Here is a 21,466-nt window from a genome sequence, read left to right on the forward strand (position 1 = left end):
CTTTTTATCTTTATGGGTTTTTCAAGTCACTGGTTTTGGATTTATTCCAGTTTAGAAACAGCGTCTTCTGAAGTGATCACTTTCGAACCAGCGCCGATTTTTTTTCTTCCGGTGGTAGTTTTTGGTGTTTATTTTATTTGCTCCAGAAGGAACTCTCTAAACGTTTTCTTGCCGATGGTTTGAAAATATTGAGGCTCCGCCTTCAGACACACTGAGTTAATTTGCGATTATGGTTGTTGTGGGTACTACGATTGTTTGTGGTTGATTTGCTAAGTGGATGCAACTACATCTGCGTGAAGTTCTTGAAAAGTGCACAAACGTTTATATGCTGGTGGTTTATAACTTTCAACGGGTATTACGGCGTCGCAAAATGAAAAAATTCCAGCCTTTTGAAAACCATGGTTAATAATAACTGGATCTATTAAGGTTTCAATTTCCACTTCGGAAATCGTTCTAAAATTTTTTTTTGAAAACTGGATCTATATTTTTCCAAATTTTGGATATTGTAGCAGCAAAAACGAATTTGGGAAATTTATATCCATAATTCTTTCGAGTTCCTCCTTCCATTTTATTTTTAAGGCCGGAAAACACTATGGTCCATCGGTTAAAGGATATGGCACGTGTGGGGGACAGTTTAAAAATATGTATGTTTTCTTGTCTTGCCATTTGAACAAGTGAGTTACCAACATGAGAGCTATGACCATCGTAGATAAGACAGAGTGGTTTTGGTATTAAAAAAATGTTTTTGAAATGTTTCCGCTTCCATACAGCCATTTTTTGTTACCGAATATATTATATCAGCATATTCCTTATCCTTTTTTGCGAGCCATGAGTTCCACACATTCTTTCCTCTAAATACAATATGCGGTGGTAGTTTTTCAGTGTGGTAACACAGTGATGTTTTCTTTCCATTTCGCGACTGCGTATTTAGGAAAAAATAGGACTGCGTATTTAGGAATACACAATACAGGCGAGCTGTGTCACGCCGCCAAGAACAGAATTCTAGTAATGAGATAGTCGCCTACGCACTTTGGTGTATGGCATGTTAAGAAGAAGATAGACAACAATACATTTCTGGGGCTACACATGAAACAGAAGCCATTAAAAAGATCCTTTTAGTGAAAAGACCATACAATGCGGTTCAAGATTACTCCGGCTGGTTAGCGAGGCAACCTCTTGTGTAGAGTAGTCTCTCCTATTCAATTCTGACTCTTACTTCTACGTGGCGAAACCTTGCAAATCTGAACAACCGTGTGGGGGAATGTGGTAACTAACTCCAATGGGAAACGGTCAGGTTACGACTAACGAGAGCGAAAGAAATGGTCCTCCGAAGAAGTGTTGAACTTGGGCTAGACTTGCGTTAAAAGTTTGTAACAGTTTTTTATGGGAACCTGCTGTAGATTTCGTTTTTGATCAAATAATAATTAATCTCCAGGAAGATAGTAGTAGTGATTTCAGCGATGATAATTCCGTGTCTGATAGTGATTTTTCAGGGGGTTGAGCCTTTGTAAACATTTTACTCTTCTTAATTATTATTTCTTATTGCTAATTTTTCTCTAAGATTTTTCTTTCCTTTCTTTCTTTTTCTTTTAAATCCAACATTAAAACCATAAAAGAGTACTTACCTGGTCATAGTTTTATTTATTGAATTTATTTATCGTTTGTAACAAAATCAATTAGTTTATAATTTCATTTAAGTATATTACCTACTTAGTCATGAATTAAAAAGACATTAGGTCAAACAAACAAAGTAAGTCTTGCTAATTGCTCGCCATGTATACCTACCAGAGTCAAATAGCAAAATAGACCAAATTTCTCTTAATTTTGTATGTAAAAACCCTTTAAATCGATGACCTTCCGAATAATACCGAGTTTAAAAATGTTAAAGTAAATTAAAACAAATTAAACTTTCGAGGAAGATTGTACTGTTATCACGTATCCGAGTATTAGTGTGTTCCAATTTTTTCTGTCTGAATACTTTCTCTGCGTCGACGGGCAAAATTTCTAAAGTCATTCCTGGTCTTGACTAAATGTACACTATAAGCTTATATCTGCGGTTGTGCAATTTCATGGGAAGTGTATGAACCATAGACATACAGTGTGTCCGTAAAGTATGGAAAAACTTCGATATTTCCTAAATGAAAAGCCTTTTTAAAAAATCTAAAATACGTCGATTTTTAAATTTAATGTTCTACATTTTACAATAAAATTTTATTATACAAGGTGATACACATTACAAGGATGACGTCATCGGCTCTTTTTTTAAATGTAACACTCTGTATTTTAGCACATTTTTAGATCGATAAAAATGAGCTGATTTCAAAAAAGTATAATACTCGGGTCTAATGGATATAATTTGAAAGATATGCTCTTAGAAAATAAATTATTTATTATCAATTGCAAAAAAGTAGCCTACTTCTAGTTTTTGGTAAACTGTAATTATTTTTAGTAACGTTCAATAACAATTAAGTAGTACAATAATTGTATTAATTCGTGAATGTTCTGTATTATTGCTTAGAATTAATTTTAAGTAGAAATGAATTTGAGTGTAAAATATCCAGAAATACCCATCACGCAGTCAACAGTAAGTAAGATTGAAAAGAAATTTCGAGAAACTGGTACGGTTGAAAATGCACGCAAATCAGGTCGTCCCTCTGTAAATTATGTTACAACATAAGATGTTCTACTTTCCTTTGAAGAAGATGCGCACACTTCTGTTCGTAAGGTTAGTAGTGATCTCGATGTTTGTAAAACAACGGTACACAAAGTACGTAAAAGTAAGTAAAATGCACAGTTGTACAGGAATTAAATGAGGATGATCCAGATAAAAGAGTACAATTTTTCGAAATAATGATGGATAACAGCCACCGAAACCCTCTCTTGGTTCAAAATATTATTTTTTCTGATGAGGCTACATTCAAATTAAATGGCGAGGTCAACCGTCAGAATTGTAGATACTGTGCAAAAGAAAACTCGAACTGGATGCGGGAACATCATACACAATACCCGCAAAAGGTAAACGTATGGGCTGAAATTGTAAGAAATAAAATCATTGGACTCTACTATTTCGAAGGTAATTTAAACGGGCCAGCATACCTTCAGTTTTTAAGTGGCTATCTCGTACCTACTTTAGTTAATTTATTCCCCAGTACAATTAATCTTGGAGGTTTTGATAAAAGTTTATGGTTTCAACAGGATGGTGTGCCTCCGCAGTATGCTTTAGATTTTCGAAGGTACCTAAACGAAATTTTTCCGAACAGGTGGATTGGAAGACGTGGACATATTGAATGGCCAGCGAGGTAGCCAGACCACAATCCTTTGGATTATTTATGTGGGGTCATTTAAAGAATGTTGTTTATAAAACGAAACATGCAAATATAGGAGACTTAAAAACAAGAATTCGTAAAGAAATAAAAAGCATAAACAAGGTTCTACAAGAATTTGTACAACGTTTGGGTTACTGTCAATTACAATAAGGGCTACAATTTGAACATTTAAGATTAAGTCATGTATTAATTACTGGATTACTTTCAAGTTATTTATTATAATTTATTAATATTATAAATCAATAAAAATTAATTTTCCAAGCGCATATCTTTCAAATTATATCCGTTAGACCCCCAGTATTATACTTTTTTGGAATCAGTTCAATTTTATCGATCTAAAAATGTCCTAAAATACAGGGTGTTACATTTAAAAAAAGAGCCGATGACGTCATCACTGTAATGTGTATCACCTTGTATAATGAAATTTTATTGTAAAATGTAGAACATTAAATTTAAAAATCGACGTATTTTAGATTTTTTTAAAAAGGCTTTTCCTTTAGGAAATATCGAATTTTTTCCATACTTTACGGACAAATTGTATATATTACCATAGACTGAGCAGTCTGTAGGACTAAGTGACGACACCATCATTTTTTCCGTTGTTCACTATGTGTCTGTCATACATCAAGTAAGTATAGCACAGTCTCTTTTTGGTGGGGAAGAAAAAGAGTGAGGAGAGTCAATGCGCAAGAGATCTTGTAGTCAGCTCGCGCGGCCGCTTTGCTCGGTCTTCTGGTATGGACTATAGAATCCTTTATTTTTGGTACAAAAACTTCAAATTCATAGGATTTGTATATTTTATTACAGTACTTACAAACAAAATTGTTTTGATTTTATGATACTCTTTATGGATATGAGCTGTCACTAAATTTAAACTAGTAATTCTATTTTCTCTGATTTTATTAAAAACATACTTCACAATTACATAAAATTAATATAAAAATTCTACTGTCTCTCATTTGTAAAAGTATTTTAAGTTAACTATAACCAACGAATATTAGTTAGTATAAATAATTGAAAAAAAAATGTATTAAATACTTCGACTCATATTTTGAAATATTTAATTATCGATAACGCAGATATCCAATATTAATAATATTGTGTCAAAAAATATCTAAAATATTGACACAACATTAACAGTGATCAATGTAATGTGTAATTTAGATAAGCATCGTTCTTATTAAGATTAAAATCACAGATGTAATAAATTCTATAAAGATATACGTATTTACGAAACGATAAAATTAACGGAACCAATAGATCACAATTAAAACATTTTCTGTCTACATAATACTGTTGAAAAGTTGTTTATTGTCTATTTTAAAATATTATATTTCTTATTTATTTTACAATTAGTTATTAACAAATCATCATCGAGTTAAGCATCAACCTTCCAAAGCTGATTCTCCATTCGGTCCTATTCTGCGCAGCTTGATGCCAGTTTACAACACCAATCTTCCTTGCATCCTCGTCTACACTATTCTTCTATCTCACCATTGACTTATCTCCTCGTCTAGTTCTCTTAAGCTTCTCCAAAAAAATACGCCGTGCAGGGTTGCTTGCAATAAAACTCCAAAACCTGGACACGACATCCTTGAGCACACAGTCGCCGAACTGATCTTAACCCAGAGCGGAAACTCGTGGATCTACCAACAATTTCAGTTTCGAAGATACGTCAATAGAGGAAGCAGGAAAAAAGCGCCTCACGTTAGCCTGCATTAATCGGATTAGGATATCGTATTGGAGTTCTTGTACCCAAAACTCCCACACGACAAGCACATGGCTGATAAGAAGAAAACTCCTATCGGGTATCAGAATGCTGTAGGGGGAAAAGGATGGTCGGGAGCATTGGAGCGCGGTGGGTGGTTCCTTGTCTTATGAATTAATACACCCCGCTCCAATGAATTGTGATAATCGAATGTCATCCAAAGGGGTATGTAAGTTTCTCAGGCTGCCTTTAATCAAATTGCTGATGATGTTTTCATTTGCTCTGGCTAGACCTAGCCTACCGCAGGTGTCTAATTTTTATTGCACTGACTAACCTCTGGCTTCGGCTAATTATTCTTAATACTTTTTGTATAGTTTAAAGTTATGTCGAGGACGCCAGATTCCATTTTCATTTATTAGACCTAGTATTTTCCTCACGTCTTTAGGATAGGATATAATAGGTTAATTTTTACAATTGCTATTAAGATTTATTGAAAATTAACAATTGTTAGGTTTTTTATAGTTTTTTAAACAACAAATTAGTAGATCAACATTCATAAATCGCCTTTTTATAGAATTAGACGTGTTTTATCATATAATTACTTTCAAATCTGTTCAAAATGCTTTACTTTTTATAGGTAGACGAAAGTTCTTAAAATAGTGAATTTTTGGACTTAAATCGTTAATAATTTAGAAAGTCCACCGAACCCACTGCAAAAAAGATAGGTATTACTTATCGAGGTCCATAACATTCAAAAAATTTCAGTCAGATACCTGGCCGGGTCAAAGTCCTTAACAGGGTACTATTTTACCTTATTTTTCTGAACTATTGGTTTTTTAGCCAAAGGACATCATCACCATCTTTGGCTCGACAATCTTCTGTGGATACTGGCCTGCTCTAAGATTAGTCGCCATTCTGTTCGGTTTCTGGCAACGTTTCTGATTTCTAGTATCCCTAAGTCTGCCTCAACTCCATATAACCACCTAATTCGCGGTCGGCCTGTACTTCTTCTTCCTATAGGTGCTCCTGTCGTTAGCTTATTAACAATCATGTTGCCAGGCATTCGTATTATGTGTCCGACCATCTAAGTCGCTGCGTTTTAATGAACGTTACGACATCTGGTTCATTAAAGAGTTGGTATAATTCGAAATTAAACTTTTGCGCCACTGCGCTTGACCATTAATAACTCCAAATCTTTTGCGGAGTATCTTACGCTCGAATTATCCCAGAAGTCTTTCATCCTTATAGTCCATGTTTCCGCATCGTATGTGAGGACCGACCTCAGCAGTGTTTTATATATAAAAATTTTAGTTTTTCTTTAGTGGAATTGTTTTTGTACTCCATAGTAACATAGTGTGCCCTATTTGTAAGGTTTATTCGTCTTTTAATTTCTTCGCTTGTTTTATTGGTAGTAGTCACTAGCGAGCTAAAGTATGTAAAGCTGTCAACAAGTTCAAAGATATGTCTTCCAAATGCTGTTTCCCTTTCCTCATCTGCTATAGGATCCTTAGTAACCCAGATGTACTTGATTTTGTTTCCCTTGAAGTCGACGAATAGGTGATGGGTTTTAATGTTAAATTCTAATGTTTTCTCGAGAATCTGTTTTATTGAATGAATCTGGTTAATTGTTGATTTTTCTGGAGTAAATCATTCTTAATTATAAATTATTTATATACATAGATTATTTTTCAACTATGCCAACTATGTGAACTTCAACAAGAGAGCAAATATTCTCTATATACAGGGTGTTTGGTAGGTCGATGGGAATTTTTTAAGGGATAAAAGAGGACGCCATTTGCAAAATTTTTTGCTAATAATGTATTGCTCAAACTGTTCAGGTTTCCGAAATAAAGTTAAATTTGTCAATATTCGAAAATAAGGCCGCTCGTCTATTTTATTTTTAAAAATAATTGTCTAAGCGAGATACTTCCCTGACATACAAAATGATTTACGTATTACTTGCTCAGGTTGCAAAAACCCTTCGTTGAATCTTAATTCATTGTTAAAATAACCTTCATTAATGAAACGGGTAAGAAAGGTAAAACACAACAACGATATATCATGCTTTTTGCAATATTTATTATGCCTTGGTAGGTCGATGGAAAAAATTTCTATCGACCTACTAAAAACCCTGTATAGCAAATATAGCTATATACAGCTCCCGTAACACTTTTTTTCCTTCTCCATCCTTACAGCTCCCTATTCTTGGCTTAAACTCTTTACTCATTATGTTTACATTTCTGTAGAACTTTTGAGTTTCGTTTTGATTTCTTAGCTATTCTATCTTTTCTAACTGCTTTTCTACAAATTGCCTTTTTTTCTTCTAAGTAATCTTTTTTCTTCCCTTCTTAGTATTCCTCCTTTGCTCTTCTTGTGCATTTAGCTTGAATTGTCTTCAGGTATGCTGTATTCAGGTATATGTATTTTTGTTATCTGTTGCTTCTCGAGAAAGTTATGACACTAAATTTTAACCAATCATTTAACCCGTTCCCCCCGTTCTACCACCGTTCTAAAATGTTCTTAAATAGGCCCAATAATACAAAAAGAACTCGCTCTTCTGCAAGCACTTTTAACACTTCAAACTGAATATTATTCGAATCAGGGACTTCAATTTTTGGTTTATTCGTTCTTGAACATTTTTTTCAATAATACTGTAATTAGAGGGGATAAAAGATTGTGAACACCGTAAACATCAGTCCCTGAATATGTTTTACGCTATGCCACTTTTTAAAATCCAATTAAAACACATGTATGTAGAAAGAAAAACGTTTTTGTACCTTCCATATTTTTGATGTGTTAACATTATAACTTTCATGGATGGAAAGAGCTGAGGGAGACCTATGACCTGTAGTGGACTCATACAGGTTGATGATGATGAACATTATAACTGCACAAAATCGTTTCATTACAATAAACACTCCCCATCATCAAGCTTTTTGTTCTTTTTTATTTTTTGGTGTTTGATTATTTCTGCAATTCTAGATGTGAGCCAGAAAAAAAAACACTACTAAAGACCAGTAAGAAGGAAATAAAACACAACTTATATTTTAAACTAGTTGGGTTATAAATCTTTTAATATGAACCTTAGCTAATTAGTATGTGGTTCATTTTTGACAAGGCATTTATTTTTTATTCTTTTCATTTAAATTAATTTACTAAAAATTAATCCACTGTTTTCTTACTTTGACAGTTTAAACACTTTTAGTCTAACACAAAATAAAAAATATGCTTATCCAAAATACATAAGAGCGCATTGTCTATGGTGAAGTAGTAATTTAAAGAAAGACTACAAATTCTTGTCTTACCTATATATTTCCTCAGATCGCCCTGTATGTAGTTCAAATTGTTAGAAGAAATACATCGGCAAATATCGAATTCATCTATTTTCTATATAAAAAATGAAAAACACTATGATGCATGAGTACTTTAAGGGTCTTCAGTAAGCAATTGACAATAGTTTCCTACATTTTAATTCCATAACACAATCTAATTAAAAATAATTAGGGTGTTTCCTCTTAAATTAACACATGACGTTGATGAAACTGGAAATGTAATACCATAAATTGAATATAAATTTGACAATTTCAAAAGTATTCATTCCATAGTTGTTCAACTCATTTTTTGCGAATTTTTTTAATATGGATTCACAAAAAAATAACGCATATTATTCTGGATAGGTTATCAAATAATACCCATACATTTTATTAATCAAAACCTATTTATCTGTGCTTTTCATTGTCTTATCTCAGTGTTTGAATCCTCTAAGGCAGTGTTTCCCAAACTTTTTTAGATCGTAGACCACTTTTGACAAAAAAATTATTTGGCGACCCCCTTGTCTTTCATACCCAGTTCATTCGCCATTTAATAACATTACCAAATCAAGGGGAAGATCTAATACCCCGTTTAACATTTGGTACAATTTGTTTAAGAAAAATGTTTTTACTTGCGCCATCTATGAGCCAGTTACAGTTACGTTTTCCTTCCGTACTTAACCAAGAGAAGGTGCTACATTAGTGTCTAGATTTTTCTAGAATTGTAAATTCGACTTTATATAACGGAAAAACGTGATTAAACAAACGTTGTGGTGTCCTGAGATGTGTATTTAATTGTAAGTTTTCGGGTTGCTTGACAACGTTGCGTTGGGCTGTAAACTGTCACGGGACCTGAAAAAGAAATGGCAGAAGGCCACCTCTGTATAAGTTATTTTAATAATAAAATAGTCAAATTACAAGTTTGTATAAGTCATCATCATCATCATTCTGGCTTTGCAACCCTGCGTAGGTCCTAGCCTCCTCAAGAATTTCTCTCCAGTCGTCCATATCCATCGCCTTTCTCCGCCAAGCACGTATTCTCATATTTCTCATGTCTTTATCGATGTTATCAAGGAACCTTGTTCTGGGTCGTCCTCTTCTCTGACCAATGGGTCTATCAAGGAGCGTTTTTCTAACTGGGTGATTTTGTTCCATCCGTATTACATGCTCTATCCACCTTCGACGTCCTATCTTAATATGTTTTACGACATCAGGTTCCTGGTATATTCTATAAAGTTCGTAGTTGTATCGTCTTCTCGACTCCATTCTCATTTACTGCTCCATAGATTCGCCTTTATGAAAATTTGTAAAAAGAACCATAATACTAACGAAATCTTGATAGTAGAGGGCCAGCAGATCGAAAGAGTAAAAAGTACACTTACCTAGGAACACTTATAACAGAAAATATGACTACACTGCAGAAATCAAAGTCAGAATCGAAAAAGCACGTTCTAATTTTATGAAAATGAAAAAGGTCATATGTGGCAAAGATCTAACATTAGCTCTTAAAGTACGCCTAACAAAATGTTACGTATACAGTGTACTATACTATGGAGTGAAATCATGGACGTCAAATCTAGACATAATGAGACGACTTAACGCCTTTGAAATGAGGACCTATAGAACAATTATGAGGGTTTCCTGGGTAGATAGAGTTGCGAACAATGAAGTACTGAGAAGAATATGTAAAGAGAAGGAAGTTGAACTTACAATTAAAGAAAGAAAGTTACAGTATCTCGGACATGTGATGCGGGGCGAGAAGTATGGCATCCTGCGACTCATAATGCAAGGAAACATAGATGGCAGAAGAAGCATCGAAAGAAGACGAATTTCATGGCTTAAGAACCTGAGAGAATGGTTTGGATGCAGCTCAAAATAACTATTTAGAGCTACTGCCTCAAAAATTAAAATAGCTATGATGATTGCCAACCTCCGTAGCGGAGATGGCACCTAAAGAAGAAGATTCGCCTTAGTACTTTTCTTTCGAAACAACCTAATATGTTTTCATTATTTTTTGTTAGAGTCCAGGTCTCTGAACCATATGTTAGGACTGGGCGTATTATTGTTTTGTAGAGTTTTATTTTTATATTTCTCGATATAATTGTGGATTTAAGGAGGAGATTGAGCCCAAAATAGCATCTGTTGGCCGTACAAATTCTGCGGTAGTATTATTTTCAATGTTAAGGAGCGCTCCCAGGTATTCAAATTTTCGTTCACTGCTTTGATGACGTCGTTTTCTATAACGAGTAGTCGTAGGATTTGTGGTTGCGTGATTACTTTTATATACTTCGTTTTGTTGGTGTTTATTATTAAACCCATTTTTGTAGCTGATTCTTTTAATGCTACATACGCCTTTCGTACAGCGTTTTCCGTTCTCCCAACAATATTGATATCATCAGCATAGGCCAGGATTTGCACTGATTTATTATATATTGAACCAGTGGTTGTGATTTGTGACATACGTATTACTTTTTCCAGAGCCAGATTGAACAGTATACAGAAGAGAGAGTCTCCCTGGCGCAGCCCGTTATTTGTTTTAAAGGGTTCAGACAGTTCCTCCTGAATTCGTACTCTACATTCAACTTTATCAAGAGTTAGTTTTGTTAAATTTACCAACTGATTTGATATTCCTAGCTCTTCCATTGCTTTGAACATTTCTCTTCTATTCACAGAGTCGTGGGCTGCTTTATAAATATGTGATGACTATCAATGCCATATTCCAGTGTTTTTTCCAAATATATTTCCAGTATAAGTACATGTTTGTATTTGTATCACGTATCACAAGCCCAACATCCTGTTGTAGTAAGATGGCGCATAAATTATTTGTATTATTTTTGTTTTTTCATCTTTACTATTTTATTAGACATGGATAAATTTTTAAAAGTGATGAGTATCTTGAATATGACTTTACAGTTATTTTGGATGCATTACCTATGCGTTATTTGTGGACAAGTTTTGTGAAAAGAAAGTATGAAGCCCTCGAAACTACTTCAGCAATTAGATTTCGAACATCTAAAGGCTCTTAGAATTTTTTGAAAGAAAGTTAAAGTCTCTTCAATTTTTCCAGAACCTTGCTACAAAAACTTACGCTTCAGGCCGTGTGGGGTAACTATGGTACCCCACTAAAATACTTTAATAATTCATTTAAATTATACATTATTGTTTGGAAAGTTATACAATAAAGCACTAGTAACTGAAATAATTTGTTTTTATTATTAAAAAATGTACATTTTTTTATTTCTACTTTTTTGATTTTATTCATTATTTTTAAAGTCAAGGCATACAAATTTTTTACTTTCTTCTCGATGTATGTTGAAAATGGGTTTTCTGTATGTACTACATAATATCTATATTTCTATCCCGTGATCTGGCACAAAAACTGCATCTTCGATTTCTATAATATTGAATTCCTCTAGCAGGGGTGTCTGACAATGTACCATTGCTGTTAGAAAGAAATAAATCTATCGCAGGTTTTACAGTTTTGTGACAATTATTGCTATTCTGTTTCCGGTTTACAGCGTTTGGGAGTGCAAGTTCTTGTGCCAAGTTTTGTAAAAAAATCCTCCGCTTACTTCGGTCATTACTTTTCCAATCGAGAAACTTTTTAGTGAATGTAATATAGGCATTGAATGACCATCTCTGACTCATTCTGACCTCACTAAGACCTACAACGTCCCATTTAATGTTTTCAAGTTCAACATTGGTCGCATGGACTATTATGATCTGCCGGAGACTGAGTTACGTATTCTCTTCTTTCTTTTCATTTGGTCTTTAGGATTTTTTAGGATGTTTGCTATACTGTTTCATAGTGGACAGAGCAGCATGTGTATACTCCGTGAAATGCAGAAGTAATGTACGAAGATATTATCTACAACTGTAGGAAAATTGTTTGTTAATACCATAAATACCTGGGAAAGTTGTTTTGTCGTAGTGTGAGAGGTCTCCGAAACCAAACGAGCACTTCTTCTTCCCATATTTCTTGAGAACAAGAAATATGGGAATTTTGTCAGAACTTGGTAAAAACTATGCCTCGAAGAATTGTAGATGTCATTCAAAATAAAGGGGACGTAACTCAGGGGTAAACTTTCACATTTGTTTTTGTTAATATTACATATTCCATGCGTTTTTTAAATTTATTATTATTCTGTTTAATCAATAGTTTTCATTACGTTATAAAATATTTTCTATATTTGGAAAACGTAAAGGCACCATATATTCTTAAGTGTATATTATGGCGTATGTCTAAGAAAAAAACGGTAAAGGCTTCTACACCTGATTATGAAAAAACAACTGAAGATAAACGAGCACGCTTCAAAGTCTTGGATTAAAGACATTAGGGAGTGGATTAGCCTGAATCTAAAAGCAATTTTAGTTTCCGACCAGTTATTATTTCACAGTTATCGCTAAATATTCGCTGAAGGGAAGGCACTAAAAGAAGAAGATATTTTTCTTTAATGAAATCTTTCGCTTTATTAAAAATTGAACTTTTTCAGTAATTCTGCAATGTAATAATATAAAAAACGTCTACTAGTATCATGTAACTAATCAAGTGCTTGCTAAAAACATACTCTTTTGAGAGACCTATGAATAAATATTTTATTAAATATGCACCATAAAATGTTCAAAATTTAAATAATGTATTTGCAAAAGTGACTAGAATTAGAATTAGTAGAGTAAATTAGGAAGTAAATTGTTATTGTTAATTAGTCACTCCTCACAAATACTATATTGTCTCATAGTAATTTACCTCAAAAAGAAAAAATAAATTGTACTAAAATGTGGTTATATAATAAATATAAGAATATTTTAAATACTTCATTCTATGACTAATAAATTGTTAAGACGCTTTTAGACGTACCAGCCAACTCATCCAAGTAAGTTGCCAGATCATTGTACTGAACATTTATCGAATATGTGTTATCATCTAGAAAAAAACATCGAAATATACAAATTTCGGTGAGTAAGTAGGGTAACAGACTCGTCTATAGGAGTTTCTTGTCACCAGATACCTTTCGAAGAATTCTAGATTGATCTCATACTACTTTCAAAAATTTTACTGCGAAACGTCAATTATGATGAGGTGCGCAAAATGATACATTTTCGTCGCGAATCACCGGCGATACGTTTGCAAATCGCACAATCATTCAATGGAGTATCTGCGAAGTGTTAGTATATTAGTATTACATTTGTGAATATTAAATAATTGTTCTAGAAATGTTATGTTATACGCGAGATAGTGGTACTTGTTTAGGAGAGCATTTTAGGATATGGGCAGTTTAGGGAACATTAGAAAAAATTGATATAAAATCACTTATTGTACATTTTGAATACTGTTTTGATTTTTTTTTATTTCGAATTAACGTGTCTCAACATCTTAGGTCATTGACACGGGAGCAAAGATTTACAATAGTACTTACAAAGTTATGATACAAAGTTTACAATTGTGAAGAATAAAATATTATATAAATTATATTTTGTTAAACAATTGAGAAGTCTTTAAAAAGTCTATTAGGCTCTTGAGTCGGCTTGAACAGTTCAGAAGTTCTTCTAGACTGTGGGTTATATTGTTGGCAATGCGGGTGGCCTGGTAGTGCTGACATTCTGTGAGGATGTGTTTGATTGACTGTTTTGATTTATTTGGTTCACAAACGTAAGTTCTTTTTGAAGCATATTTTATACAAATGCCATCTATTTATATGTTCTGATTAAAGCATATTTTATTCAAATGACATCTATTTATATGTTCTGATTAAGATAGCATGTTGTATATCATAAGAATCGAAAAAGTTTTAATACAAAAGTTTATTTTATCAAGGGATCGTTGGAACAATGTTGGGCAACATTTTTGTCTCAATATTGTAAATCAAAATTCCTTTTAATCCTTAGTATTTATAGATATGCTATAGATGTATCGGTTAAACTGCTGACTACCTAACGAGAACTAAAGGAACAGTTTTATACTCAGGTAATGTTTTTTAAGATGCACAGGTTGATCTAATAGCACGTTAAAAATTATGTCTCGGATGTGAATCTACTTACAATACATACATATATATTTACAGTAGATGCCCGAATTTATAAGAATAACATCTTACTTTCAAAATGGATCGTGTCGAATAACGAAGAGTGAATATATACTTGTGTTTAAAAAAATGTTGTAAGTTTAAAAAAATTGGTATAGGTAATGGATTTTGACAAGAGCTATGACTTTGTAAATAACAGGTAAACTTGTGTACTGCATCGGCATGACTCATAGCTCTTGTCAAAATCCATTACCTCTAGACAGTCGTGAACATGCAGGTGAAGCGCCCACAATCGCTGTTATATAAAAAAATGTTAATTTTTTTCTGCAAGATAAGTACCACGAACGATAATAGATGCACAGTGAAACTCGAAAAATATTTGCTTTTCAACACGGTAAAAAAATACAAGAAGACTAGTGACAGTCACCTGATTTTACAATGTTTCTTGCAGAAGAGCCACAACTACAGGCGCTTATTGTTACAACTGAATAAACAATTACGTGGTTAATAAAAGAAAAACGCCGAGAAAGTTGGCAAGGCATTCTCTTGCATCATGGTAATGCACCCAGTCACAGCGCTTCTATTGTACTAGTCGTGATTGCTCAAGCAGGCTTTGAACTAGCTGAATATCCAACATCTCCTTCACATTTGACCCATTTCTCTCTAGAGTGCCCTCTTTATTTCTGAATCTGAATCTTTCTCTATCTTGTGCGGCTGTCAATAAGGATTGACTCGTCCATTCTCTGTTTTTCAACTATGAAGATCTTATCCTACTTGGACCTCTGCTTCCTTCAATCTCCCCCTCTGACATAGTTCATAATGTCATAATGGTTTTCCGCTTACTCATAATGTTAAGAAGTTCTCTTTCATAGCCAATTTTACGCAATACTGCCTCGTTAGTGACATGATCTGTCCATGGTATTTTCAGGAATCTTCCAAACACCCACATCTCGAAGGCAACTTTCTCACAGCACTTAGGTTTATTGTCAAAAGGGGTTTCATTTTAAGGAATGCAGATCTTGAGTATTTAATTCGAGCTCGGATTTAAACCTCCGCATCTATACCTTTGGTTACCCATGACCCTCAGGGATTAACTATTGTTTCCAAAACATAAAGATACATACGTCATCAATGATTTTTTTCAGATAATGATGTCATTTAACGTCCTTTCTTGCGAGAAGCAATAGAAGAGAGAAAAAACAGAAATGTTGGAATATACAGGGTGCGGCAGTAGTGCGTGGAAGTCCAATTACCATTTGTCGTAAGAGATAAGAAAAAAATTATTTAGGTAAAAGTTGGAGCACAGATAGGACCATACTCTAAAAATATTTTCAAATATACGGGGCCACCCATATTGCCAGAGTGGAACAAACTTATTTGTTTCAATGGAACACCCTGTATATTTTTATATTTTTGTACTCATTGGAGAACATTGAAAAGTTCTCGTTTTTTCAATACAAAATTTGGCAGTGTTATACGAGGTAATTTAAAAAATAATAACGGTTTTTTTATTAATTTCTTAGCAAAATTAACATCCTGTAGAATTGATATCAAAAACTATATTTATGTTCAAAAGATTTTTAATATAGTTCATTATTGTCTAAAATTATTAACATAGCGAACTATTTAATTTTGATATACAGGGTTGGTCGAAACTAGGAATGAGTTTTCTTAAATGGAACACCCTATATTTTAGTATTGTAATGAAATGGTATTTTATGATACTTTATCATTTATTAAGCATTCCCTATACCTAACTGTTTTAATTTGTAAGTTATTTGTGATGTTTTGTGCCAAATATTAATTCAACAAAAATTAAGTGAATTTTATCACGTTGGCCGTGGAAAAATACATAATAATCTGAATTGATCTCTTATTTGTCAATATTTAATAAGATATCACAATACCTGTAGATAAAAGTGAAGTCATGTTTAATATACAAATAAAATTAAATGTAAAACAAAATATTTACTTAACAGAAATAATAAAAAAAATCGTTGAATTTATAATAAATGCCCAAGATGGACTCCATTGAAGTCAATACATAATTGCAAGCGATATTCAAAAGAGCGACCTAGTTAATACATTTATGTTTAAATGGTATCTCATAAATATCATAATCTTTAAAACAACAAGGGTTATTAAGACTAACAAAAGTGTTCCATCCTGCATCCCTTTCCCTTATAATTATTTCAGGAATTTACAAAGACAGTAAATAGAAGACTGTCAAAGTTAAAACATTTGATGCAACATTTGAGTTTATAGCCTTCTTTTTATATTCATATTCGTAAAAAATGTAACTACAACTTAGGTTAACTATTCTGATAGTTTTCTTGAAGAAAGAAACTTCAACGACTGAACACTTTATTTCCAAAAACAACGCGACAATACAAACAACTATCAGGACTGAAAACTTTTTTCTTTCACAATTTCTCATCTTGGTTTAGCTCTCACTTCAACTCATGCGTTATCTAGATTTCATACATCGTTATTGACAGTAACTACTAACAACATGTTCAAGATTGTTTTTTAAGTTAGCAAATATTTACTATTCAATTTAATAATGTAGGTTTCGTATTATAATACCCTTATTCCAATGAATAACCTTTGTACACACCATTGCGACAATTAAAATGATTCTTATTCAGACAGACTCACGCCAGTCACTGCTGCTTGCTTTGCCACAATTTACTTAACAAATGCCGTTAAAAAGGAGTGTTTAAATTCTGCGCGGCGAAACCTCACCATAATTGTCGTTAGCTGTATTTTTACGCAAGAATGTAAATTTTTTTTTTGGTTGCAGCAGGTAAGCTTCTTTATTTGCACACACAAATTTAGTTTCTGTTTTATGTGAGTAGGTTGCATCATTCGGTAGAGTTTTCTGACATGTGTAAATGCGTCTTTAACTTCACTTCCATTATTAACGTTAGTGAAAATGTTAAAAACAAGACAAATAAATAAATATAAATATAAAATATATAAAAAAACTCACGACAACACATCAGTTTTTACTAATTTAAAAATGATGTATTGCTTAAAACTGAATATATTGAAAAATACTAATATACTTTTTAGAAAACAATTTTACAACACTTAATTGACTGGTATTTTACATTGGTATCTTAATAAAATTATAAACAAATTAAATCAAAACTAATTTACATAAAAATAAGTACAGTGCCGTTACTAAAACTAATATTTATAATATCGTTTTTGTTTATTGTTTGAAATTCGTTGAGGTAACTAATCATGTTTACTAAGGCTAGCCGCGCATGGACGATTTTGCTACATTAAAAAAGTGCGCATGAACCATCGTAAAATCGGCCGATTAAATAATCTGCTGTCACATATATTTGCGATCCGATTGCGATAGCCGAAATACTGTTGAAAAATATATCTATATTCAGAGCGAAATGTCGTTAATAAACTAACCTTAAGTAATATATTTCTCAACAAATTAGAGCGATCGATTGTAAAATCGGTCCATGCGCGAAGGGCTAACCGATCGATCGGGTAAGCACGATCGGCATATTTATATTTAACAACTATCCTTGCGGGTCTAGCCTAATATAAAATGTTCAAAAACTAAATCAATACATACATTATCAAAGTTTTATAAAAATATTTACAGGAACACTTGTAACGATAACCTATAATTATAATTGTAAAAATAAAGCATATTGTCATATTGTTTAATATAATAAAGGGTAAAAATATTGTAAGGGAAAATTGTTATCGAGGTTTATAGGCCGGATTCCGGAACTTTGTGTTCTTCACGTTTATTCTGTAACTGCGAAACACATTATTTATTAATGGCGTTGCGGAAGCGTGCACATATGTAACACCCTTTGCGCAGAGACCACATACTGGTTGACGCAGTTACATTATGAAACATCATAAACAAGTAATTCCCGAACATGGCCTATAAAACCCGATAACAATGCATTTTACAAAACTACGGTTGCGAAAACCTGTAATCGGTGGAAACATTATAAGAGCAAGATATTGGGCTAATCCGTACTCGTACCCCCTCCACATTGCCAAAGTTCCATGTCTACCGTCGAATTTACATTGTATTATATGGAAAAGTTCCGTTTTTCTTCCAAGAATGTCTGTTTTTTATCAACGAAAGTACAGCTGGTCCCTAAAAAAACTTATACGACTCTTAAAGAGTATTTTGTAGAAAATTAAGCAGTGTATTTTGAAGGATACTTCTTATTTAAATACTGTCACTGTCACTGCCAAATCTTAAAATTTGTTAGATAACTTATTCTGTTCAACCTCAAAAAATGGCTCCACATGCTAGCAAAGAACTAAAAGCAAGAATTGTAACGAAATTAGAAGATGGTTGGTCACTATCTGGTGTAGCGAATTATTTTAACGTAAGCATAACAACAGTTTTTAATATAAATAAAAGATGGAGAGAACAAGAAACTCTCGAAATTTCTTAGTAAGTTGATATTTTTTTCATTGATATTATGTATTATTTCATTAGAAAAGGACATCCTTGACAGAAAACCCGAACATTCCTATATAATAAAATGTAAACTGCAGCAGAGTAGGACGCGACAATATACATGACACTTTGGCAATGTGGAGGGGTAAGAATATGGATTAACTCAATAAACGATGGGAAATAGCAATTAAGCAAAGGAAGTAACTCCTGGAATCCATACAGTAATACACAGAGGGAAATAACAAAATAGATAAAAATTAAAATAAGCTATTGCAACGTTATAATTTCGGTCAACTAAGTGTGGCAAAGTCTGAAACAATTCTCGAAACTGTTTTCGTGGCTTATAAGCTGTAGTCTGTAATTATTTCCTAGTGACGTTTCTTCTGTCAGAGGCAGACAAAAGGTGTCGTATTTCATAGCACTGAGATCTATATCCTGTTATCCACATATATGCAGACCTCCCTCTTTACGATTAAATAATCGGGTGTTTTCGATTTTGATAACCGTTCCGAACATTAGTAGATAATAACAAAGAATATAGACGTATATAGAAGGACAGTTCAAATGGACGATTTGGTCACGGTTATTACACTTAGAAACACTCCTTAAGAGGGCGACTGCATAAACTCAAACCGTGGCCGTCGGCTTAAAAGCATCATGAAAGATATAGTTAGGAGGAAGTGGGAAAGGAGTACGAACGGAGCTATTTATTTAACATATGCATCCACGCCTAATCAAATTTCGATGCCATTAATTTGCAAACTGTCTTTTTTTTGTTTTTTTTTTTCACAATAAAATATTTATTTTTAATATATTCAATTGTTAAATTTTTAATTTTAAAACTTAAAAAGGTACCTATGAAATTTACAATATTCAAAGTATTTATTTTTTTATTACATGTAAATAAAATTTTATAATTTTGAATTAAAAAAATAATAAACACTACGAAAAACGGTCACGGAACTTTTTATTATACTGTTTTCCTGTCCAAAAATTTTACGAAACATTTAAAAAAAATTTCAAAATGTCATTTTCTCAGGACCTCATCTACGACATGCCATTTTTTTGACAGTTTGGTGTTTGTACTGCCCCAGGTCAGATGGTAGACATTCGTATCATAGCCAATGATTAATTGCAGTTCATTACAACACTTAATTATAACACATAATCGTCGTGTCAAATGTTTTTCCGATCGTGTTCAGTCTGCAATCAGTAAATATCATGGTGGAAGTTATTAGTCATATATTTTCGCTGCATTAATTAAAAAATGTATATCACGATTTTGATTTACTATTTTTGTTTCAGTACTGCTTGAAACCTTTCGCTAAATATTAGTATTGTTTTGTTTCTTCGGCTAGACTACTGTTGTTTTAAGATTTCCATAGGTTAGATAAGGGTAATAACTCTAGACTAAAATATTGAATGTCATTTATGGAGTGTATACTTTCAATTTTCAGCAATTGCATGGTGCATTGCTTGACATATTTGAACACTTACAACAGTAGATAAATATTGACAAGTAGATGAGATGGGATGAGGATCTTAAAACGATGGATCAATGAAAACAGCATCAAATAGAGATCATAGGATGAAACAAGAAGTCTATATTCAAAATGGGACACGCTCGATGGAGATCTCGAAAACAAAATACACAGTGATTATTCTAGCTCAATTATGTAGAAAATGCAGAACTGTGCAAAATAAACAGGGCACACATGTACGAAATTACCACATTTACCACAGTATTCGATTTCTAGATCATATTCAAACCTTTGTAATATCAAATTCAGAATACTTCAACGCATAAAAATAACCGATATGATATTGGATAATGCACGTTCCTATAAATATTTTGAAAATAATTAATTTAAAATTAGGAACTAATAGTTTTTGAACAAGTTACGAATATTAACAACGACTCTTATCAAAAATGTTATTCGCAAATGTAAAACGAAGTCTTCTTGTCGAAAAAGCAATAACGGCAGATCACACACTTCAATATTCTTAGCTGTCATAACTAGAACTGTTGTGATGATCTGCATGTGGAGATGGTGGAGTTGACAAATTGGAACTGTTATTGCTAGCTATCGAATGACGTGGACTACCTCTATTTTCTGTTCCCTGAAACAAAATAGATTTTTTAGTGTTTATCTTATCTACAAAAACGGAGTATCTACAGTATATTCAAAATAAAGATGCACTGGGAATAAACAGAATCACGCTAAGACACGTAACAAGCCATAGGCGTACGGTTTTGCTCTCCTATTAAATTGATTAAAACTTATACGTATTTCGACCTCTTTAGGTCTCCTCACTATAGCCACTGCTCTGAACCAAAACAAAAATCTTTCCCGTCCTAGACAATAGTTATCAAAATAACTATATACGGACGTAACTACGCCATCTAAAAACAAAAAGAGAAATCAAACGATTTCTACCTGGCGAAACCGAATTCAAATTTTTACCACTGTGCCTTCTAAAACTTGCAAAGCAAACAGCTTGATAAATTACTCGGCAAGGGAATCTAAAATTGCATTCCACATACCGTTCATCATGGTCAAAATTCGTAGTGTTTTTGCTACTAACGTACATGACGAATGTATCGTTCAAGCCAAGTAACGATACATTCATTTAGCCCCATG

The 21,466-nt window shown here is 33.0% G+C and overlaps 1 protein-coding gene across 4 annotated transcripts in view; it reads right to left on the minus strand.

Annotated features, from left to right (window-relative positions):
- Positions 1-17,566: 17,566 nt before the first annotated feature.
- gek (serine/threonine-protein kinase gek) overlaps positions 17,567-21,466 on the minus strand; it is a 126,544-nt gene continuing 122,644 nt past the window's right edge. For all 4 annotated transcript variants that reach the window (XM_072532944.1, XM_072532941.1, XM_072532942.1 and 1 more), the window contains one exon: positions 17,567-20,945. In XM_072532944.1, the coding sequence (XP_072389045.1) occupies positions 20,829-20,945 (117 nt within the window). In that variant the 3' untranslated portion in view covers positions 17,567-20,828. The remainder of the gene's footprint in view (positions 20,946-21,466) is intronic.

The sequence above is a fragment of the Diabrotica undecimpunctata genome, chromosome 5, assembly GCF_040954645.1.
Source record: "Diabrotica undecimpunctata isolate CICGRU chromosome 5, icDiaUnde3, whole genome shotgun sequence".
Lineage (NCBI taxonomy): Eukaryota > Metazoa > Arthropoda > Insecta > Coleoptera > Chrysomelidae > Diabrotica > Diabrotica undecimpunctata.